Raw genomic sequence first — 25,982 nt, forward strand, 5'->3', positions numbered from 1 at the left:
CTCACTATCTTGACAGAATTCTAATAGAGAAAGTAGAAAGTGTTGGGTAGAAGCGAGAAGGCGTTTTAAAGCATTCAGATCCAGAAGGATTGCTCAGGTCTTGATCTCCATTTGGGAATGCTCCTCAGAACTCCTCAGGATCAAAGATGTTGGAAAACAAAGAGGCTTGGTTTCTCCTCATGATCACATGGAGGGATAGAAAGAGATAGAGAGCTCCTGTCTCTTATCAGACAAGGCACTCATCTTCACAGTGATTCACCACGCTTATTTATTGACCAGGGGAAGCAAAAGGTCAAAGTCAAACTTGTTGGAATCAAAGCAGCTCTGTGAACTCCTCTCTTGTCTCCAAAGCTCACTTCATTGTCGTTTAATATATCCTTTAGTCTGACATGATTCAGTAACACACAGAAACAGACAGGGGTTTTGTGAACACTGTTTCACTATTCAGTGACTGTCATTGGGGTATTTATACCTGTACTGCAGTTAGCCGATTTATGCCTATATCGTCAAAGTTCTGTTGATCTTCTTTTTTTTCACCTTTATTTAACTAGGCAGGTCAGTGAAGAACAAATTATAATTTACAATGAGGGCCTACCCCGGCCAAACCCAGACGACATTGGGCCAATTGTGCGCTGCCCTATGGAACTCCCAATCACGGCCGGATGTGATTCAGCCTGGATTCAAACCAGGGACTGTAGTGACGCCTCTTGTGCTGAGATGCAGTGCCTTAGACTGCTGCGCTACACGGGTGCCAAGATCAAGATCAACATCAAAATGTTTGTATCCAAAGAAGTATGGATGGGATGAATTAATTATATGTGTGCATTTTGCATAAAACTCCAGCGATGTAACTAGGGTTTGAGTTCGGGAAGCATAGAAATGCAGTAATAGAGCTAAAACCTTTTTTAAATGTCCCCCCCAACCCATGAAAAATACAGCAGGGTTGCAATTCTTGACACATACTGGTGTGCCTGGCACCTACTACCATACCCTGTTCAAAGGCACTTAAATATTTTGTCTTGCCTATTCACCCTATGAATGGCACACCAAAAAAATCCTACTTTAACCCTTTGATGCGTACAATCACATATTTGTGATCATTGTTGAGTGGTCCTTGCAGCGTACCATCTCAAATATGTAATTGGAACCGTATGATTCAACAAATCCATCTAAACAGTATTGTTATCTGAAAACCATCTAAACAATGTTTTGTACTGATGGGAAATAAAGGTCTTGACAACTTATTTCATAAATTTCACCTTTTATTGTAAAAGATCAATGCAAACTTCATCATCCTAGCATCACATGGAACACATCCACAGCCAAACTCATTCCATAAACCAGTTTAAATCACAGGTTGCGCTGACAAAAAACACAACATAAGTTAGCGACCTAACAGCTAGACTTGTTTTCAATGTACCAAATCTCTGGTGAGCACAAGGGAGAAATGTAATATTTTTTTAGAAAAGAGCTACTTGTCAGCTAAGCTTAAAGCAGCTAAATTGTGTTGTGTGACAAAACTGCACATTTTAGAGTGGTCTTTTGTTGTCTCCAGCACAAGGTGCACCTGTGTAATGATCATGCTGTTCAATTAGCTTCTTGATATGCAACACCCGTCAAGTGGATGGATTATCTTGGCAAAGGAGGAATGCTCACTAACAGGGATGTAAACACATTTGTGCATGTCATTTCAGAGAAATAAGCTTTTTGTGCGTATGGAACATTTCTGGGATATTTAATTTCAGCACATAAAACATGGGACAAACACTTTACGTGTTGCATGTATATTTTTGTTCAGTGTAAAAAATGTGTACGAGGCACGAACCTCGGTGTCCTCAAATGTAGTTACAACCATGTACACATGGAATATTTATGTCTTTGTTTTATCAGCAACAGATGGAACCATCTCAACTCATACCCCAAAAAATATTGACCATATCCTATTCCTTCTCTCTTTCTCTACAGGATGGCATGGGCAATTTAAGAATAACGGAGAAGGGTCTGAAATTGGAGGGGGACTCTGAGTTTCTCCAACCTCTGTATGCCAAAGAAATTCAGTCCAGACCAGTAAGTACTGCCACTGCACTTCCACCACCATAGAATTACGAAGGAAAGTAGTATCAGAGAGAGGTGATGTCATAGGCTAGGGAGCGATAGATGCTCACTCACACTCTGCCTGGCAGTAATAATACCACAGAGCATGCATTGGATGAATAGATTGATAATGTGCGGGGCTTTATCTGATCTGTCTCGCACCAGCAAAGAGAGAGAGAGCAGGCCGGCCACAGTGGAGGTGAGCGGAATAGTAATTATTGATAGGGGTGAAAAATGGGAGAAGATAAATTGTCCAGTCCAGGGGAGATACAGAGAGAAAACCCGAAGCAAGGAGTCTCTCTCTCTCTCTTTCTCTCTCTCTCTCTCTCTCTCTCTCTCTCCCTCCTCTCTCTCGTCTGAGTAGGTGATATTAATGAGGCCTTACAGAGAGACTGTTAATTGCTTGGTATACTGTATTAACAGGGATGAGAGGGGGCATGGGGATCAAGGTTACTGCAGTCCAATAGACACATACAGTGTGTATGCATGATACTGTAGTAGGACAAAGAGTCTTGAAGGCCAGAAATGCACTTTCAATTAATTCATGAGGGACCTAATATACTAAATGAACAATATTCTCACGGAACCTATTAATTTGAATCTCATGTGCTGAACCACATTGTTAAAGTGATATGTCAATTCTGGAATATCAATATTTTCCTTATTTACTGTGTTGCTTAGGAACCTTGATAAGCATGGAGGGACATCATATTATCTAAAATATACATGAGATGCATTATCTTGTCGACTTTAAGCACAACACAAAGGCTGGCTGCTATCTTTAATTAAGAAGTTGACTGAAGCATGAAAAATTACTCTGGCAAGTAAGACAGATCCAGGCTTCAGACGTGATATGCATTCCAGATTGGCTGTTGAAAATGGAAATGATCTATAAAACATACAGTCCTAGTTACATACTCATGCTGAGCACCAGGGTCACTAATGGGTGTTTGTGTATTGTCGATTGCATTGTTTGTTTACCTGCTTTGTCTCCATAGGGCAGCCCACTGTTCCTGCAATCCTCCAAAAATGTGTCCGTCAATATCCTAAATGGAAAGAATCAGCTGGTCACACAACTTATTGCAGGTAATATCATACAACACAACAGGAGACAGTTATACATCCATGGAGGGTGTGTCCTAATATGGACACCGTACACAGCAATGCAAATCCATGTACTTGGACTAGAGTTCTATTCAGCAGACACAAAAATAACAGATATTTCAATCCATGTACACCTACAGCCAAACACTTCTCCCATGTTAAACTGCAGTGACATTTGCCTTCTGGCTGTTGACTTTCTGGTGAAGATAATGGATGAGTGAGTAAGAGGAATACAGTATGCTAGAGACTCCACTCTAGACACAGCAAAGCAGAATCAATTGTCTGTGTGACGGTGTCAGTCGCCCTCTGCTCAGATCGCTTGTTCCTCGCCACTACATTAAACCATTTCAGGATCATCAGAGTCAATTAGTTATTTTACTCTGCTGTTTGTTGTACTATCAATAACAGTTTGTTTTGGTGTAGGGGCTGTGTTTTTTGGTCTGCTTTGGTTTGTCTTAGTTATATTTGCCTGTAGTTATAGATCAGTAATTGTCTCTTTGCATAAATCATATCAGGTATGAAGGTAAGACCTGCAGACAATGTCGAATTAACGATGGTTTAATAATCCAACAGGGGCAGGCAATAGACAGGTCAAGGCAGGCAGGGGTCAGTAAACCAGAGGTGGGGCAACGGTACCGGATGGCAGGCAGGTTCAGGTTCAGGGTAGGCAGAGGTCAATAATCCAGAGGTGGGGCAAATTTACAGGTTGGCAGGCAGGCTCAGGGTCAGGGGCAGAAAGAGTGGTCAGGCAGGTGGGCTAAGAGTCAGGACAGGAAAGGGTCAAAACCAGGAGGGCGAGAAAAAGAGAGACTGGGAAAAGCAGGAGCTGAGAACAAAAACACTGGTTGACTTGACAAACAAGACGGTCTGGTCACAGACAAACAGAGAACACGGGTATAAATACACAGGGGATGATGGAGAAGATGGGCGTCACCTGGAGGGGGGTGGAGACAATCACAAAGACAGGTGAAACAGATCAGGGTGTGCAAGAAAGGGTGTTGCGGGCATACTCAACCCATACAAGTTGCTGACTCCAGGTGGTAGGGTTGGCGGAGATTAGGCATCGAAGAGTCGTCTCTAAGTCCTGGGGGTGGAATCCGGAGGACAGACTTGCCGACAACATGCAGAGCACCTTCCAGAACCGGGACGAGAACTGCGGGCCCTGGTCGAAGACCATGTCCACCGGGAGTCCGTGCGTCCGGAAGACGTGCTGCCGTCTCCTTGGCCGAGGGTAGTTTGGGGAGAGGAATGAAGTGGACGGCTTTGGATAACCGGTCGACCACAGTCAGGATGGCAGTGTTGCCCTCAGGTGGTGGGAGACCCGTGATGAAATCCAGGGATATATGGGACCAGGGACGGTGAGGGACAGGCAGTGGTTGGAGAAGACCTTGTTCAGTGTGCAGACCGTGCAGGTGGCAACAAATGCGGCAACATCTGGAACCATAGTAGGCCACCAAAAGCGTTGTCGCACGAAGGCCAAGGTCCGATGAGAGCCCGGGTGACAGGCAAGCCTGGAGGAATAGACCCACTCCAGGGCTGCGGAGTGGACAGCGTCAGGCACAAACATCCGGTTATCTGCCCCCCCCCCAGGGTTCGGCAGGGACCGCTGCGCCTCCCGGACCTGTTTCCCTATACCTTAGCTGAGTGCCGTCACCAGGAACGAGGTAGGAAGGATGGTCTTGGACTCCGGGGTGGTAACCGTGGGGTTATAGCGGTGAGACAGGGCATCCGGCTTGACATTCTTAGACCCTGGCCGGTAGGAGAGGGAAAAGTTGAACCAGGTAAACAGTAGGGCCCATCTCGCTTGCCTGGAGTTGAGGCCTTTGGTAGTGCAGAGATACTCCATTATCCAGGTTTTTGTGGTCAGTCCACACAATGAACGGATGTTCCGCCCCTTCGAGCCAGTGCCTCAATTCCTCCAATGCCATCTCCCCCGTGAGAAGCACCCGATTCCCCACATCATAGTTCCTCTCCGTGGCGTTGAGGCAGTGAGAGAAGAAGGCACAGGGATGCTGCTTAAGGTTCAGGGCAGAACGTTGGGACAGGACCGCTCCCACTCCGACATCCGAAGCATGGGCCTCCACCACGAACTGACGGGTAGGGTCAGGATGAACCAGGATAGAAGCAGTGGTGAATCGATGTTTAATAAGGTCCTGGAATGCCCGGTCAGCAGCAGAGGACCACGTGAATGGAACCTTGGTAGAGGTGAGTGCAGACAGGGGGAGCCCAGGGTGATGTAACCCGGCGATAAATGTTGGCGAACCCCAGGCAGTGTTGCAGCTGCACCCTGGACGTAGGCTGAGGTTAATCCACCACCGCTCTCACCTTCTTGGGATACATCTGGACACTCCCAGCAGAGATGATGTAGGCCAGAAAGGGAATGGTGGAGCAATGGAACTCGCACTTTTCCGCCTTAAGGGGGTAAGCCATCAGTGACGGAGTTGACAAGCCAATGATGGCATAGACAACAAATATTCAAAACAGACAAATATTTGTAAAATATAGAAAATGATTCATTTGAAAACCCCCAATGAAAATATAAACATTCTATCAGATCTTTCAGCACTCTGATGTTGTGCTGAAAGATTGGATCGGACAAAGTTTTCGGAGTTGACAAAAATAGCATTTTTGGTCTTCATTCAAGTGATATACAAAGTAACAATTTAGTTTTACTCAATTGCTTCACTCTAAAACCTAATAAAAATGTAAATATTCTAACCAAAGTTCATATCTTATCTTAACTTCTTGCGGATTAGTGGGACGCTACCGTCCAATTTCGACAATTTCCGGTGAAATTGCAGAGCACCAAATTCAAATTAAATAACTCTAAATATTAAAATTTCATGAAATCACAAGTGCAATACATCAAAATAAAGCTTAACTTGTTGTTAATCCAGCCAAGGTGTCAGATTTGAAAAATTATTTACGGCGAAAGCAAACCATGTGATTATCTGAGGACAGCGCCCAGCAGACAAATGCAAAACAAATCATTTTCAACCAGAGTTGCGCCACAAAAGTCAGAAATAGTGATATAAAAAATGCCTTACCTTTGAAAATCTTCTTCTGTTAGCACTCCAAAAGGTCTCAGTTACATTACAAATGGTCCTTTTGTTCGACAATGTCCTTCTTTATATCCATAAAAACTCAGTTTAGCTGGCGCGCTTCAGTCAATAATCCACTCGGTTTCCCTCCTTCAAAATGCATACAAAATGAATCCCAAACGTTACAATTAAACTTATCCAAACAAGTCAATCAACGTGTATAATCAATCCTTAGGTACCCTAATACGCAAATAAACAATACAATTTAAGAAGGAGAATCATTATAGTGTCTTTACCGGAGAAAAATACCAAAGAACGCGCTCTCAGTCACACGCTTGGAAACACTACAGCCAAAATGGGAGCCACCTAGAAACACTACAATTTCTGGCTCATTTTTCCAAAACCCAGCCTGAAACTCTTTCTAAGGACTGTTGACATCTAGTGGAAGCCCTAGGAACTGCAATCGGGCACGATTTTGCCCTATTCTAAAAGTGCCAGCCATTGAAATCAGTGGTAGGATAACATTTTCTTTGGGGGGGGGGGGGGGGGGGGGGGGGGGTTGTCCTCGGGGTTTCGCCTGCCATTTCAGTTCTGTTATACTCACAGACATTATTGTAACAGTTTTAGAAACTTTTGAGTGTTTTCTATCCAAATCGACCAATTATATGCATATCCTAGCTTCTGGGCCGGAGTAGCAGGCAGTTTACTTTGGGCACACTTTTCATCCGAATGTCAAAATACCGCCCCCTATCCCAAAGAAGTTAATCTATCATGCAGATGGAGTTGACAGTTTATGGTTGTGACAATGGTGATTTTAAAATTGTTTATTTAAATCTATCAAAAGTAAAGAACTTTACAGACCATGAGTTGTCTCATTGCACAATGTAATGAGGACATGACGAAGGGGTCAGTGTGGTGTAGTTGACCATGCTCTTTCATGATTCATTTAGGATTTTAGACAAATCTGACTGAGTTGACCAAATCTCATGACATATTTTTTAGGAATCACAGTTTTGAGAGGAATATTTTTTTAAATGAAAGAGGGATGTTGCAAGAAACAACGTGAGATCCTTTTTCAGTTGATATTCATTATTGCCTTTTTTTCTTTTTGGGAGAGTTTGAAATTTGGATTATTGTTCCAGACAAGGGCATTTCCGGGCACAGAGCCGACATGGAAATTAATAATTTAGAAAATAATTAGAAAATTCCAAAAGCAAATCTGTTCCCTTATAAAATTCACCTAAACCTAATTTTATGCAACTTTTTTTTAATCCAATTAGAAAAATAAAGTTTACATGTCAGATTAGGATTGTCCTGATTTGCAAGAATCTCTGAAATACAAAAGTCTATCTTTGTTTATCATACAGGAGCCACCTGTTGAACTTCACTGACTTTTCCTAACAACTTTTGCCCTGTCCAGGATCCAATGGAGTGCGTGCACAAGGGAAGATGTTGGAGGTGAAATCCAGCACCGGGAAGCTACTGTTCTCTGCTGATGACCAGGAGGTGGTGGTGGGAGCAGAGAGGCTACGGGTGACGGGTGAGTTAATGGACCAGACACTACATCATACTCAACAGTCTACTAGCAGTTTATTGAACAACAGTTTTAAACTTGACTGGACTCACACTGTTCAAGTGTTTAGAGGCTGAATTGAGAGATCTAAAATGTGGTGTACTTTTGGGTGAATGATTAATATCACTGTAATCACGTTACAATGAATTGAAATTTAGCAAAAACAAGCTGGCATTTTAGGGCTAGCTAACAATTTAATACATTTCACAGGATAACTTGCATTTGAAGAACAGCCGAAAATAAATTATGGTAAATTAGACTAAGACGTAAAAGAGTCTTTGAGTCAGAGTTTCTGTAGCGGAGGACGTGTGAGTCTGTATTATTTAGATTAGAAGAAATCATCCAACCATGTTGAACAAGAACAGATTCAGTCACTTTTTGTTGATGTATAACATTGTCATTTGAGTTAGAAGAAAAAAAGGATGTGGACAGCCACTCACAAAGTATGGACTACCATTCGCTGTCCATAGTGCTGACATTGCGACGTTGAATCAATGAAAGGCTTTCTGTGGTGCCAGGGCATTTAGCCTATAGCTTTGCTTTGGATAATGGATACATGTTTATTGGTAGGCCTATTTGGTCATCATTTTATCATGTTAAATCGAACATTTCATGACGCTATTACATGGTGACGCAATGCTGCCATTTATTTAGACAGCTGGCTGGTGGCAATAATGTAATTACTTGTTCAGTAATTAAAGTTGGAAATTCAAACATTACAGATTGTAAAACTCATTTTCGATGCAACAGCATAGTAATAATCTACCAATAGATTTTGGGGAATTTACAATTGTCCTGTATAGCCTACCTGAACCTGCATGACATGAGCGGTCCTTGCGCTTTCACCCAGCTTGGATAGAAAGTTGTTGTGCATTAATCCAGTCTATTAATACCAGATAATACAGTCAGTCCACCCACAAAACCCTAGCTTTCTAGGTATTGTTTTATTATGCATTGTAGTTTACTATCTATAGCTGTATAGAGAATTTAGGTGTTATTTAGCTTCTATTTATAAACTTTTTAATGAAAATTACACATCAAATAGCTTAACAATGAGGGAAAAAGTAGTCGACTTCAGTACACATTCAGTCACTATTTATTGTTGAAATGTTTTCACCACGGCCTCTAGGTCCAGGTTGCGGGCCCGACTGTTTTCTATACTGAGTATTGCCAACCCAGAAAGTCTTTCCTGAGACATTGTGCATTATTTGTCCATTGTGGTGCACACAACTTAAACGTAGTCTTGAATGATCCATGCCAAAATATACCAGAGATAAGGGACTGTTGATATTGCAACCACACAACTCAAACGCAGGTTCACCAGTACGAACCAAATCACAAACCGTTTTTTTTGTTTAAGCCCTCAAGAACGGTTGTCCACTAAAGTTGTTCATCTGTTTGCATCTGCCAATTTATTGGCTGTCCAATATCCAGACGACCTGTCCCCAGAGCTTCCTATACAGTTACTCTTTCCGTAACGTGTTGAGGCCGGCAATTAAGGAGAATGAGAGTCTCAATTAAAGATGATGCTGAACTGCTGTACTTGAAGAACTGCTGTACACATCTTTCTGCCCAGTTTCCTTGATGTTGCTATGGCAATCAAGCTGTTTTGACCATCCCTGTAACTGTCGCTTCTGCAGAGAGATCGATTTCTAAAACTTGTAAAGAACTACTTAAGAAGAATTAGGCTCTCGGTCTGATATGCACTTTTGAACACCTGAGTAAGCTCCACTCATTGCACTGGCAGCGTCATAGTTTTGACCACAGCATTTGTTCACCGATATCCCCTTACTTTCAATCAGAACTCTCAGCCAGAGTTCATTACCCCAGCCACCTCAGCTAAGCAGCGGGATGCAGAGAGAGAGGGAGGGAGGGAGGGAGGGGTAAAGAGTGAGAGATAGTAGTAATGATGATTTGCCAGTTACTCCATTTATCTGCGGCCCTTTTTGATGGGGCTGCCCAGGGCCACAAGGTTCATCAAACGCCTTGGCAACCACAGTCCTCAGTAGAAAGGCCTTCTTAGTTCTAAAAAGGCCTCTGTTGTACTGAAAGTGTTTTGTGCGTACGTGTGGGCGGGCATGCAGGCATACAGTATGCGTGTGTATGTGAGTGCGTGTATGTGCACGCGTGTGTGTGTGTGCGCGCATGCATGTGTGCATGCGTGTGCATGCATGTGTCCTGTGTCTGTGTACTTGCTTGTGTGTGTGCATGTACGTGTCTGTGCGTTCGTGCCAAACAACATGTATCAATAAATATAGCCAATGATCTCAGGCCTGGGCAAACTGCTCCTAGCTTCTCCCTCTGTCATTCCATCCATCAGTCAGGATGAAGTGAGGCCAGATTCCTATAAAACTGCCACATCCCATTAACAAATGAATGCTTCTGTCCAAACCAATAAAATACATAATTATGCTGAGCATATAACTTTAATTGGCCCAACTGAGGTCATTGGAAATCTATGATAGAGCTTTCACTGCCTTCATTAGGCCTTTATTGCACTATCTACAGTGAACAGTGAACCAGGAACCCTCAGCTTCCAATGGGTAATAGGGGAGGTGGTTGGAATCATGCTAACTTAGCAATTTGTCACTAGCTTTTTACAGATCTGGATTTCCCTCATATCACAGCTAATCAACCCCCTGAAATTATTGGATTATTTTTTACACAAGAGCGACAGGTTCTGCATCCAGTGAACAAAACTAGCAACTTTGGGATAAGAATATACTGTAGCTTTTGATTGCAGGCAAAAGGAAAAATGTTAATGTCGTCAAAGCAATCTGCGACTTAAATGTGGCTGTAAATTGGCTTTCAGAGGCAAATATTAAATGTGATTATTTTATACACGTATCGCTATATTAAATATGATTGTTTTTTACATGTCTCTCTTTTTAACACAAGGCTCAATCAGTGCTGCCAGGTAAAACTTGATTACAGTGTTCTGCAACCCTTTCAAGATGGTCTCAAAGATGAGCGATGCTATATGAAGCCAGAGTTGTGTAACTGTGTCTGAAAGCAATGAAGTGGAAATATAAAGCTTGACACTTAAGGAAAACACAAGTGAAATATTTCTGACAAGAGCATTGTAGGAAGTGAGTTTGATTGTGATCCTCGAGATGCCTCCCTCAGAATAGATTATTGTCCAATGAGAGACCCCCGAGAGACTGCATGGCTGTATTATGATATCAACACTTGATTTGGCTGTTTAATAAATCAAATCAAATTTTATTTGTCATATGCTTACTTAAAAGCTCTTAACCAACAATGTGGTTTTAAGAAAAATAAGTGTTAAGAAAGTATTTACTAAAATAAACTGATTGATAATTGAAAATAAATAATTGAAGATCAACAATAAAATAATAGTAGCGAGGCTATATACAGGGGTTCCCGGTTCAGAGTCAGTGTGCGGGGGCACAGGTTAGTCAAGGTAATTGAGATAATATGTACATGTAGGTAGAGGTAAAGTGACTGTACATAGATTAGCAGCAGCAGCATAAAAAGAGTAGCAGCAGCATACAAATGGGGGTGGGGTGGGGGGGTTAATGCAAATAGTCTGGGTAGCCATTTGATTAGCTGTTCAGGAGTCTTATGGCTTAGGGGTAGAAGCTGTTAAGAAGCCTTTTGGACCTAGACTTGGTTCTCCGTTACCGCTTGCCATGCGGTAGCAGAGAGAACAGTCTAGGCTGGCTGAAGTCTTTGCCAATTTTTAGGGCCTTCCTCTGCCTGGTATAGATGTCCTGGATGGCAGGTAGCTTGGCCCCAGTGATGTACTGGGCTGTAAGCACTACCCTCTGTAGTGCCTTGCGGTCTGAGGCCGAGCAGTTGCTATACCAGGCGGTGATGCAACCGGTCAGGATGCTTTCGATGGTGCAGCTAAAGGACTTTTTGGGGATCTGAGGACCCATGCCAAATCTTTTCAGTCTCCTGAGGGGGAATAGTCATTGTCATGCCCTCTTCACGACTGTCTTGGTGTGTTTGGACCATGATAGTTCGTTGGTGATGTGGACACCAAGGAACTTGAACCTCTCAACCTGCTCCACTACAGCCCCGTCAATGAGATTGGGGGCATGATCGGCCCTCCATTTCCTGTAGTCCACAATCATCTCCTTTGTCATGATCACATTGAGGGAGAGGTTGTCTCTGACCTCCTCCCTATAGGCTGTCTCATCGTTGTCGGTAATCAGACACTATTGTGTCATCAGCAAACTTAACTGTTCACCCATGAAGTCATGGGTGAACAGGGTGTACAGGAGGGGACTGAGCACGCACCCCTGAGGGGCCGCTGTGTTGAGGATCAGCGTGGCAGATGTGTTATTACCTACCCTGCTGTAATGCAATTCAAAGTTTACCTGTCTATTGTTGTTGTTACTCAACTGCTTCAAGTTCCACACTAGGTGGATAGTTTTTGTTGAGCAAGACGCCACTGTGGAGCGGAATAATGTCATGAATTGTTAGCTTGTCAGTTACAGCAAATGTCTTCACCTGTGTGAGTACAATTAAATCAAATCAAATGTATTTATATAGCCCTTCGTACATCAGCTGATATCGCAAAGTGCTGTACAGAAACCCAGCCTAAAACCCCAAACAGCAAGCAATGCATGTGAAAGAAGCACGGTGGCTAGGAAAAACTCCCTAGGAAAAACTCCCTAGAAAGGCCAAAAACCTAGGAAGAAACCTAGAGAGGAACCAGGCTATGAGGGGTGGCCAGTCCTCTTCTGGCTGTGCCGGGTGGATATTATAACAGAACATGGTCAAGATGTTAAAATTTTCATAAATGACCAGCATGGTCAAATAATAATAATCATAGTAGTTGTCGAAGGTGCAACAAGCATGTCCGGTGAACAGGTCAGGGTTCCATAGCCGCAGGCAGAACAGTTGAAACTGGAGCAGCAGCACGGCCAGGTGGACTGGGGACAGCAAGGAGTCATCATGCCAGGTAGTCCTGAGGCATGGTCCATGGGCTCAGGTCCTCCGAGAGAAAGAAAGAAAGAGAGAAAGAGAGAATTAGAGAGAGCATATTTAAATTCACACAGGACACTGGATAAGACAAGAGAAATACTCCAGATGTAACAGACTGACCCTAGCCCCCCGACACATAAACTACTGCAGCATAAATACTGGAGGCTGAGACAGGAGGGATCAGGAGACACTGTGGCCCCATCCGATGAAACAGGGCCAAACAGGCAGGATATAACCCCACCCACTTTGCCAAAGCACAGCCCCCACACCACTAGAGGGATGTCTCCAACCACCAACTTACCGTCCTAAGACAAGGCCGAGTATAGCCCACAAAGATCTCCGCCATGGCACAACCCAAGGGGGGGGGGCGCCAACCCAGACAGGAAGACCACGTCAGTGACTCAGCCCACTCAAGTGACGCAACCCTCCCATGGACGGCATGGAAGAACACCAGTACGCCAGTGACTCAGCCCCTGTAATAGGGTTAGAGGCAGAGAATCCCAGTGGAGAGAGGGGAACTGGCAAGGCAGAGACAGCAAGGGCGGTTCGTTGCTCCAGCCTTTCCGTTCACCTTCACACTCCTGGGCCAGACTATACTTAATCATAGGACCTACTGAAGAGATAATTCTTCAGTAAAGACTTAAAGGTTGAGACTGAGTCTGCGTCTCTCACATGGGTAGGCAGACCATTCCATAAAAATGGAGCTCTATAGGAGAAAGCCCTACCTCCAGCCATTTGCTTAGAAATTCTAGGGACAATTAGGAGGCCTGCGTCTTGTGACCGTAGCGTACGTGTAGGTATGTAGGGCAGGACCAAATCGGAAAGATAGGTAGGAGCAAGCCCATGTAATGCTTTGTAGGTTAGCAGTGAAACCTTGAAATCAGCCCTTGCCTTAACAGGAAGCCAGTGTAGGGAGGCTAGCACTGGAGTAATATGATCACATTTTTTGGTTCTAGTCAGGATTCTAGCAGCCGTATTTAGCACTAACTGAAGTTTATTTAGTGCTTTATCCAGGTAGCCGGAAAGTAGAGCATTGCAGTAGTCCAGCCTAGAAGTAACAAAAGCATGGATTAATTTTTCTGCGTCATTTTTGGACAGAAAGTTTCTGATTTTTGCAATGTTACGTAGATGGAAAAAAGCTGTCCTTGAAACAGTCTTGATATGTTCTTCAAAAGAGAGATCAGGGTCCAGAGTAACGCCGAGGTCCTTCACAGTTTTATTTGAGACGACTGTACAACCATCCAGATTAATTGTCAGATTCAACAGAAGATCTCTTTGTTTCTTGGGACCTAGAACTAGCATCTCTGTTTTGTCCGAGTTTAAAAGTAGAAAGTTTGCAGCCATCCACTTCTTTATGTCTGAAACACAGGCTTCTAGCGAGGGCAATTTTCATTGAAATGTACAGCTGTGTGTCGTCCACATAGCAATGAAATTTAACATTATGTTTTCGAATGACATCCCCAAGAGGTAAAATATATAGTGAAAACAATAGTGGTCCTAATTAGGGTAGTACTGAATAGTCACACAAACCATAAGTACAATAGCAGTTGTATACTGTACACAAGACCACACACTGTGCACTCTGGAGACCTTTAATCAAGATTTAGAGAACTGTGCCCAAATGGCATTGTGTGTTGTGTATACAGTCTCGTGAGCCAGCCCCGTACAGTACAGGAGCGCAACCAGCAGTCTACAGCGATCCTTTTTGTCTTCCCTAGGAAACCAACCCTAATCAATTACACAAGAAAAACCATGAGAGAAAGAAATGAATTAGCCGTGAATGAGAGGACACAATGGAGCACTCCTCTATGGTAATTAAAATATGCTTGGAACAGGGAATTCCAGATTTGTCAATGGAGCATGCTCAATCGAGTATTCTCATATTCCCTCCATCCCTCTGCACCCCCCTCTCTCTACTCATCATCACAACCGTAATTAGCAGGAATCCACATAATAATGACATTACCTGCTGCTGTTTTTTTTTTTATATATATAATTATAATTAAAAGGCTCATTTATTTGCCTCAATTATATCCCATTGGACTGCAGTGGAGGCTGATTCAAATTGAATTACACACTTAATAATCACAACAGCACTCTAATGATTGTAGGAGGAGCCCTGAAACAGATAGTATTAATAGATAGCCTGGTTTGGAGAAATGCTCATCAAGTTATTAGCACGGCACAGATGATAATGTGGCAAACCCAATTTTAGATGCTACAATGGGGGATGTCAATATGGATTGAGAGAAGCAACGTGCAGAAACTAGTGCCATCCGTCAGTGATGTGTCTGTTTCACAGTAACCACATCACCCAGTGAATGGTCGTTACGCCAGTCCAGATGTTTGATCAGACAGATGGGGAGACAATGCCAACTCCATAATATTTTTTACAATCCCTGGTCTGTAATATGACACCCGTGAGAGAAAATGGGAAATTAGTCTGTTAAGCGCAATGTTTAATTCATATCAGGTTTATGAGGAGAGCATGATACACATACAGATATGGCCATGTGGCCGAACAACATTGCCTTTATTTACATCCTGTCTACTGTATCTATCATGGTGGCCTTCAGACTTCCAGCTGTGATGTGTATTACAGTGTGTGGCTGCTGGAGAGCCACTTGACCTGACCTTAGTTTCCTCCTTCAGCCAGTCTCTAATTACTGTATAGGGCTAGGGTCACATCCACCCCTGGTGGGTGGTTACCTGGCAGTGGTGGTCCAGACTACTGATGATGGGGGCATGACCCTACAGCACATAGCCAGTGGCCTCATTACAGTGGACTGGTTGACCTGGTTTGTTAGGGGTCAGTCTCAGGACTTTGTCTTGCTCCTGGTGCTATATGTTGTAATTCCACTGCTACTGTGAACAATGACCAGTAGAGCACATGGGGTACAATGGTCTATAGCCTATGGCACTATGCTTCCTAGGGTTAGTTTAGTTTTCAGATGTCTGCTATAAAAAGAAAGAGTTAAGGAAATGCCCACTGCATTGCCATCAAAATTACAGCTGAGTCATTCCAAATTCATCCATTTCACTTCATTCTCTTCCTCATTTTATTCCCTTCCCTCCCTCTCTCTCCTTGTGTGTGGCTCCAGCTTGCAGTAATAAGATAATAAAGAGCAGCCAGGAGTAACTGTGTGACAAGTGTCATACATGAAATGAATATAGGGTGCAAGAGGGAGACTACATTTCACCGTCTGATCAGGTAGGAATGGGGAATGTGCTTTGCAGAGTGGCCATTGGATTTCTGTCAGGTGACCATGCTAAGTAGATGATAAAGAATCTATAAAAGCCAGTGAGTTATATCCACCTGCTTTACCTGAGCCTCTTCCTAGGGCTTGGTTTCACGGTCCACATAAATCTAGCCCGCCACTGGTCTGGTCACAAAGCTAGATTAGATTGTAACCATGGAGTCAGTACAGTCCTGGGGTTTTACAGAGCTGAGCACCCGGCAGAGCCATTTGCAAAATCATGGCAACAGTGTTTGCCTTTTAAGTCTTGTTTCTGTCACTGACACCCTAAGACCTGCATTACAGACGGATATTGTGTTTCTTTTCATCTTTAGGATATATAATTCCTGTCAAGGCTATGTGAGAGGGAGGATGCTCTAGGTGTATACCTTGTCTCCAATAGCAATATTATCCAACTGCATCCACCACTGATCCATAATAACTAATGGTATCTGTGAACATGGATGGCTTTGGTAACCGTCTAAAATGTAAGCCTGCAGCTGAGTATCTTTAAAGGTCCAATGCAGCTGTTTTTATCTCAATATCAAATTATTTCTGGGTAACAATCCACCGAAGGTCTGGTCAAGGACACACACACACACACACACACGCACACACACCAAACCACACACATACATCCACAGCCCACTACACACACACCCGCAAACCCTCTCGACACGTACAAACATACACTCAATAGTGTGAGCTTGTTTTTCCACACAGCACAGTTATGAGTTCCACAGCTCCATGTATGGCTCCATGTTGCTGGGGTGACAAATGGCCTGGTAGCAGAGGGCGATGCTATCGGCACCACACTGTTCTGTCATGCCGTTTCCTCTTCCTATACCAGGCGCCTGCTCCGGGTGTGAGTACTGCAGTTTGTACCTATAAACCGGACGACCAGATGATAGTAGAGTAGTAGAGTACAGTATAAGTACATAGAAAAATGGAAGGAGACATGCATAGTGAAAATACATGTAGATAACCTATGGGCCTACATTTACTTGCAATTGTGCATTCAAAGTAATCAGCCACAAACTAAATATGTTCTGGTGTATTAGACATACATTTCACACCATTTGCGGTAGTGTACTTAAAATACTTGACTTCTTGCTTTTACAAACTATGTCCCACTGTTTAATGTATACTCCTCAGTCCCTGTTGAGCCTTGTTATCGATGCAGTGTACCCTCTTCTCCTCCACACCCCTGCCACTAATGCACCCATCCCACTCCTCTCTGACCTACTGCAAGAGGAGGCTGATGCAAAATGCATTTCATTATAATCTGCAGTCTGCTGTACCACTGAGGATCCCTGGAGCACTCTTCAACTGTACATCACGTCCAAGAACCTCCTTCTCCCCAACACTCAAGTACACTTTTGTTCCAGGAGCAATAGCCACTTTCACTATAAAAGGTCCACCGGGTCTTTGGATACAAATGTATGCAATTCAGCTGCTAAATGGCACTGCACCCAAGGCAGATAGATAGTTCCAATTTTCCTGCATTCGGCCACCTGGAGTTTTCTCTTCCGGAGTACTGTGGCTGGAATCCTATTTATAGATGCTACAATGGCGCTTCCATTAATCGGAGACAAATAGCTGGTGTGTGTTGTTGTTCAGTAGCAGCCACCTCAGGGTAGTGTGAGGGAGACACTGTTTAGCTCCCAGAGTAATGTCCCGCTCATTAGAATGGTATACTTCATGTACTATTTGGTCTACATTACATATTACATTTTACACCGTATCTTAACACTTTGTCAATCAGCTTTTACGTTTTTTTCTGATACACTTTTATGCAATCCCTATTGATATGCATCTATGCAATCCCGATAGCTAAAGGCAATTTAAATATTGCTCGATCCTATGTTTAGATAAAGGTATTCTATCCTATAAGGAATGCCTTTGAACATTCTAGTGTAAATACAGCAGGACCTCCAGATATCAGCTCAGCAGCTGTGCTATACCAGTTAGATCCTGCAGATGTGGAAGACCCGCAGGCCATGTACTGTAATATGTGTGTGCAGCCGTAATGCGTACGGATACTGTACCAGTCAAAAGTTTGGACACACCTACTCATTCAAGGGGTTTCTTTATTTGACTATTTTCTACATTTTAGAATAATAGTGAAGACATTCAAACAAAGAAAGAACACATATGGAACCATGTAGTAACCAAAACCAAAAAGTGTAAAACAAATGTTAGATTCTTCAAAGTAGCCACCCTTTGCCTTGGTGACAGCTTTGATCACTCTTGGCATTCTCTCAACCAGCTTCATCTGGAATGCTTTTCCAACTGTATTGAAGGAGTTCCCACATATGCTGAGCATTTGTTGGCTGCTTTTCCTTCACTCTGCGGTCCAACTCATCCCAAACCATCTCAATTGGGTTGAGGTCGGGTGATTGTGGAGGCCAGGTCATCTGATGCAGCACTCCATCACTCTCCTTCTTGGTCAAATACAGAGCCTGGAGGTGTGTTTTGGGTCATTGTCCTGTTGAAAAACAAATGATAATCCCACTAAGCTCAAACCAGATGGGAGGGCTTATCGCTGCAGAATGCTGTGGTAGCCATGCTGGTTTAAGTGCACCTTGAATTCTAAATAAATCACAGACAGTGTCACCAGAAAAGCACCCCCACACCATCACACCTCCTCCTCCATGTTTCACAGTGGGAACCACACATACGGAGATCATCCGTTCACCTACTCAGCGTCTCACAACGACACGGCGGTTGGAACCAAAAATCTAAAATTTGGTCTAAAATTTGCTTGTGTTTCTTGGCCCAAGCAAGTCTCTTCTTACTATTGATGTCCTTTAGTAGTGGTTTCTGTCCTCTGAACTGTTGATGTTGAGATGTGTCTGTTACTCTGTGAAGTATTTATTTGGGCTGCAAATTCTGTGGCTGGTAAATCGAATGAAATTATCCTCTGCAGCAGAGTTACCTCTGGGTCTTCCTTTCCTGTGACGGTCCTCATGAGAGCTAGTTTCATCATAGCTCTTGATGGTTTTTGTGACTGCTCATTTGCAAAATTTTCCGCATTGACTGACCTTCATGTCTTGAAGTATTGATAGACTGTCATTTCTCTTTGCTTATTTGAGCTGTTCTTGCCATAATATGGACTTGGTATTTTACCAAATAGGGCTATCTTCTGTATACCACCCTTACCTTGTCACAACACAACTGATTGGCTCAAACGTATTAAGAAGAAAATCAATTCCACAAATTAACTTTGAACAAGGCCCACCTGTTAATTGAAATGCATTCCAATTGACTGGTTGAGAGAATGCCATGAATGTGGAAAGCTGTCATCAAGGCAAAGGGTGGCTACTTTGAAGAATTTCAAATATAAAATATATTTATTTGGTTATGTCACACCCTGATCTGTTTCACCTGTCTTTGTGATTGCTCCCCCCCCCCCCCCCCCAGGTGTTGCCCATCTTCTCCATTATCCCCTGTGTATTTATACCGGTGTTCTCTGTTTGTCTGTTGCCAGTTTGTCTTGTTTGTCAAGTCAACCAGCGTTTTTGTATCAGCTCCTGCTTTTTCCCAGTCTCTCTTTTCTCGTCCTCCTGGTTTTGACCCTTGCCTGTCCTGACCCTGGGCCCGCCCGCCTGACCACTCTGCCTGCCCCTGACCCTGAGCCTGCCTGCCGTCCTGTACCTTTGCCCCTGTTGCTGTTATAAAAAGTGTTACTTCGACACGGTCTACATCTGGGTCTTATCTTATCCTGATAGTTTAACACTTTACATATCTGTTATTTGATAGTTTTGATGTCTTCACCATTATTCTACAATGTAGAAAATAATACAAATAAAGAAGAACCCTTGAATTAGTAGGTGTTTCCAAACTTTTGACTGGTACTGTATGTCTGGATAAACAACATCACCTCTCACTGGGAGGCCTGGTCCACACCGACAGTGCTATATAGCCTATTTAGAAACAAGCCTCTGTCTTTGTCGTCCTTTGCCCATATACTCTTCTTCATCACCTCCCTCCATCCCACCACCAGTTGCTATAGTAGCTATTAAGTGAATGTTTATGAGGCCTCCAAACACTAGTGATATATCCTGCTGCATGCTTCATAAGGCGCTGATTGATCAGCAGGAGACTAGCGGACCAGGGGGGTTGGAGGAGATGTAATGGAAACACATTGACAAAATCATTTCAGGGGGGACAATAAAACAAAATGGCTTTATCGATATTTCACTCAATCTGTTTATGGATGTTTATGGCCAGTGCATTACAGGATGTCACCGGGAGTCGGCCCAGTCCGGTTCCCAATGGAGCATTTAGTGAGAGAGCAAGTGTGTGAGTGTCTGTCTGTGCAAACATTTGTGCGCATGTGTTATGTAACATCTGATTGTACTACAGTTGTTAAGAAAGGAGGGAAAATAACAGTCACTGTTCGATCATAGGCAGTACTGTCTCCTATGTTGAACCCCATTCTGTTACCAGCTATCCAAATATACAGTATTCTCTATATGGGGAATATTAACCTCTATGGGCTAGGTGGGACGCTTGCGTCCCACCTACTCAACAGCCAGTGTAATCCCGTGGCGCGTTATTCAAATACCTCAAATGCAAAAACTTCAATTTTTCAAACATATTACTATTTTACACCATTTTAAAGACAAGACTCTCGTTAATCTAACCACACTGTCCGATTTCAAAAAGGCTTTACAACGAAAGCAAAACATTAGATTATGTCAGCAGAGTACCCAGCCAGAAATAATCAGACACCCATTTTTCAAGCTAGCATATAATGTCACATAAACCCAAACCACAGCTAAATGCAGCACTAACCTTTGATGATCTTCATCAGATGACAACCCTAGGACATTATGTTATACAATACATGCATGTTTTGTTCAATCAAGTTCATATTTATATCAAAAACCAGCTTTTTACATTAGCATGTGACTAACATGTGACGAGCATTCCCACCGAACACTGCCGGTGAATTTACTAAATTACTCACGATAAACGTTCACAAAAAGCATAACAATTATTTTAAGAATTATAGATACAGAACTCCTCTATGCACTCGATATGTCCGATTTTAAAATAGCTTTTCGGTGAAAGCACATTTTGCAATATTCTCAGTAGATAGCCCGGCATCAGAGGGCTAGCTATTTAGACACCCAGCAAGTTTAGCACTCACCAAAGTCAGATTTACTGTTATTACCTTTGCTGTCTTCGTCAGAATGCACTCCCAGGACTTCTACTTCAATAACAAATGTTGGTTTGGTTCAAAATAATCCATTGTTATATCCAAATAGCGGCATTTTGTTCGTGCGTTCAAGACACTATCTGAAAGGGTAAATAAGGGTGACGAGCATGGCGCAATTCGTGACAAAAAATGTCTAAATATTCCATTACCGTACTTCGAAGCATGTCAACCGCTGTTTAAAATCAATTTTTATGCAATTTTTCTCATAAAAAAGCGATAATATTCCGACCGGGAATCTGCGTTTAGGTAAACAGACGAAAGAAAATAAAGCATGGGGTCGACTCGGGCACGCGCCTAAGCCCATAGTACTCTGATCGGCCACTTGCCAAACGCGATAAAGTGTTTCAGCCAGAGGCTGCCTCGATATCGTTCAGCTTTTTCCCGGGCTCTGAGAGCCTATGGGAGCCGTAGGAAGTGTCACGTTATAGCAAAGATCCTCAGTCTTCAATAAAAAGAGCCAAGATGAAACACAACTTGTCAGACAGGCCACTTCCTGCATGGAATCTTCTCAGGTTTTGGCCTGCCATATGAGTTCTGTTATACTCACAGACACCATTCAAACAGTTTTAGAAACTTTAGGGTGTTTTCTATCCAAAGCCAATAATTATATGCATATTCTAGTTACTGGGCAGGAGTAGTAACCAGATTATATCGGGTACGTTTTTTATCCGGCCGTGTCAATACTGCCCCCTAGCCCTAACAGGTTAACAAGGCTAATCTGAAAACAAGGCTCCCTAAATTCTATCAGCATATCGAATGCGCGACCTGGGCTGGCAAAATTCCGCAGCGCAAACAATGCCCTGACTTGCCCTCCTTTCTGCAAATCTGACCATGACTCCATTTTGTTGCTCCCAGAATATAGACAGAAACTAAAACAGGAAACGTCCATGCTCAGGTCTGTTCAATGCTGGTCCGACCAATCTGATTCCACACTTCAAGATTGCTTCAATCACGTGGACTGGGATATGTTCCAGATAGCCTCAGACAACAACGTTGATGTATACTCTGATTCGGTGAGCGAGTTTATTAGCAAGTGCATCGGTGATGTTGTACCCACGGTGACTATTAAAACCTTCCCCAACCAGAAACCGTGGATTGATGGCAGCATTCACGCAAAACTGAAAGCGCAAACCACTGCTTTTAATCATGGCAAGGCAACCGGAAACATGACCGAATACAAACAGTGTAGCAATTCACTCCGCAAGGAAATCAAACAAGCTATGCATCAGTACAGAGACAAAGTAGAGTCACAATTCAACGGCTCAGACACGAGACGCATGTGGCAGGGTCTACAGTCAAACACGGATTACAAAAAGAAAACCAGCCTCGTCGCAGACACCGATGTCATGCTCCCAGACAGACTAAACAACTTTTGCTCATTTTGAGGACAATACAGTGCCGCTGACATGGCCCATTACCAAAACCTGTGGGCTCTTCTTCACCACAGCCAACATGAGTAAAACATTTAAACGTGTTCACCCTTGCAAGGCTGCCGGCCCAGACAGCATCCCTAGCCGCATCCTCAGAGCATGCGCAAACCAGCTGGCTGGTGTGTTTACGGACATATTCAATCAATCCCTATTCCAGTCTGCTGTTCCCACATGTTTCAAGAGGGCCACCATTGTTCCTGTTCCCAAGAAAGCTAAGGTAACTGAGCGAAACGACTAACGCACCATAGCACTCACTTCCGTCATCATGAAGTGCTTTGAGAGACTATTCAAGGATCATATCACCTCCACCCTACCTGACACCCTAGACCCAGTCCAATTTGCTTACCGCCCCAATAGGTCCACAGACGACGCATTCGCAATCACACTGCACACTGCCCTAACCCCTCTGGACAAGATGAATAACTATGTAAAAATGCTGTTCATCGATTAGAGCTCAGCATTTAACACCATAGTGTTTCAGGAAACAGCAGAGGGAGCACCTCCCTGTCCACATTGACGGGACAGTAATGGAGAAGGTGGAAAGTTTTAAATTCCTCGGCGTACACATCACGGACAAACTGAAATGGTCCACCCACACAGACAGCGTGGCGAAAAGGCGCAACAGCGCCTCTTCAACCTCAGGAGGCTGAAGAAATTTGGCTTGTCACCAAAAACACTCACAAACGTTTACAGATGCACAATTGAGAGCATCCTGTCGGACTGTATCACCGCCTGGTACGGCAACTGCTCCGCCCACAACCGTAAGGCTCTCCAGAGGGTAGTGAGGTCTGCACAACGCATCACCGGGGGCAAACTACCTGACCTTCAGTACACCTACACCACCCGATGTCACAGGAAGGCCAAAAAGATCATCAAAGAAACAACCACCCGAGCCACTGCCTGTTGACTCTGCTATCATCCAGAAGGCGAGGTCAGTACAGGTGCATCAAAGCTGGGACCGAGAGACTGAAAAACAGCTTCTATCTCAAGGCCATCAGACTGTTAAACAGCCATCACTAACATTGAGTGGCTGCTGCCAACATACTGACTCAAATCTCTAGCCATTTTAATAATAGAAAAGTGGAGGTAATAAATGTATCACTAGTCACTTCAAACAATGCCACTTTATATAATGTTTACATTCCCTACATTACACATCTCATATGTATATACTGTACTCTATACCATCTACTGCATCTTGCCTATGCCGTTCGGCCATCGCTCATCCATATATTTATATGTACATATTCTTATTCATTCCTTTACACTTGTGTGTATAAGGTAGTTGTTGTGAAATTGTTAGATTACTTGTTAGATATTACTGCATGGTCGGAACTAGAAGCACAAGCACTTTGCTACACTCGCATTAACATCTGTTAACCATGTGTATGTGACCATTAAAATTTGATTTGATTTGATTTTAAAGTATAAATAATTTCAAATTCCTTATATTAAGCAAACCAGACGGCATCATTTTCTTGTTTTTTTAATTTACGTATAGCCAGGGGCATGCTCCAACACTCAGACGTCATTCACAAACAAAGCATGTGTTTAGTGAGTCTGCCAGATCAGGGGCAGTAGGGAAGACCAGGGATGTTTTCTTGATAATTGTGTGAATTTGGCAATTTTTCTGTCCTGCTAAGCATTCAAAATGTAACGAGTACTTTTGGGTGTAAGGGAAATGTGTGGAGTAAAACGTACATAATTCTCTTTTGGAATGTAGTGAAGTAAAAGTAAAAGTAATCTTAAATATAAATAGTAAAGTAGAGTACAGATATCCCTAAAAACTACTTAAGTAGTACTTACAAGTATTTTTACATAAGTAAATTACACCACTGGCTGCAGATAGCCTAGTGGTTAGAGCATTGGGCCAGTAACTAAAAGGTCACTGGTTCAAATACCTGAGCTGATAAGGTGAAAATCTGTTGATGTGTCCTTGAGTAAAGCACTTAACCCTAATTTGCTCCAGGGGTGTTGTACTGCTATGGCTGACCCAGAAAACAACACATTTCACTGCACCTATCTAGTTTACATGACAACAAAAACATCACATGAATGGTCTGATGGAATACTGGCTCCTGTTTAGTGTCTCTTAATGGACCCTCATCCCTGTGGGAGTTCAAACAAAGTGCATCTGACAATATTCAATAACAATTTATACTGTATTCCATGTGGCCTGCGTTATTTCCATATTGACTCCATTAATAATACTTTTCATATTCATCTGTTTCATGCAACTGTCATTGCATTAGCCTGTCTGCTGTTTCAATGTTTGCTTCCTTACAAAAACATTTTTATCAAATAATGTTTCTATTATTACCTTTTTGACAAATACATTTGTCACAGAGTGGTGAATAATAACCCTGACCTAAACCCCCTAAAAGGGGAAGCCAGACAAACAGAAAATGCAAAAACAAAAAAACATAGCTTGAAGAAACCTTCTGAGTCATTTTACAACACAGAAGTCCAGTGACACAGTCTTATAGCCATTCCCTTCATCCCTGCTGAAGAGGTGTGACTCCTAGCAGCAGAGCTGTCAGAGTAAAACAACGGAGTAAACTTTCCCCACTGAGCACAGCTCTTCAAACCCAATGCAGAACAAACCCCCTGCCAAGCCTACTGCACATATGCCCAAGAGGCCTTTGGGATACATACAGGAAGACCAAAGCTGCTGTGCTGTTGCCATTACATTTACATCAGGAGAACAGAAGCGCTTCCACCTGGAATAGACCATCAAGTTATCTACAGTGCATTCGGAAAATAATTCAGACCCCCACGGGGGGCCAGTACAAAAAAATGCATGAAATGTATGCATTCGCTACTGTAAGTCGCTCTGGATAAGAGCGTCTGCTAAATGACTAAATTGTAAATTGTATTGTAAATTCTAAAATTGGATCACATTTTTTTCCACATCAATCTACACACAATGCCCCATAATGACAAAGCATTTTTTTTTTACTGAAATATAGCATTTACATAAGTATTCAGACCCTTTACCTTGTTGAAGAAACTTTGACAGCGATTACAACCTCGAGTCTTCTTGGGTATGACACTACAAGCGTGGCACACCTGTATTTGGGAAGTTTTCCCCATTCTTCTCTGCACATCCTCTCAAGCTCTGTCAGGTTGGATGGGGAGCATCCCTGCACAGCTATTGAGATGCTCGATTGGGTTCAAGTCCGGGCTCTGGCTGGGCCACTGAAGGACATTGAGAGACTTGTCCCCAAGCCACTCCTGCGTTGTCTTTGCTTTGTGCACAGGGTCATTGTCCTGCTGGAAGGTGAAACTTTGCCCCAGTCTGAGGTCCTGAGCACTCTGGAG

The 25,982-nt window shown here is 43.1% G+C and overlaps 1 protein-coding gene across 1 annotated transcript in view; it reads left to right on the forward strand.

Annotated features, from left to right (window-relative positions):
* LOC106603489 (delta-sarcoglycan) overlaps positions 1-25,982 on the forward strand; it is a 113,022-nt gene that overhangs the window by 63,925 nt on the left and 23,115 nt on the right. The window contains exons 3-5 of the mRNA XM_014197253.3: positions 1,966-2,067; positions 3,093-3,180; positions 7,660-7,779. Of these exons, the coding sequence (XP_014052728.1) occupies positions 1,966-2,067; positions 3,093-3,180; positions 7,660-7,779 (310 nt within the window). The remainder of the gene's footprint in view (positions 1-1,965; positions 2,068-3,092; positions 3,181-7,659; positions 7,780-25,982) is intronic.

The sequence above is a fragment of the Salmo salar genome, chromosome 04 (genome assembly GCF_965601325.2).
Source record: "Salmo salar chromosome 04, fSalSal1, whole genome shotgun sequence".
In the NCBI taxonomy this organism is placed as follows: domain Eukaryota; kingdom Metazoa; phylum Chordata; class Actinopteri; order Salmoniformes; family Salmonidae; genus Salmo; species Salmo salar.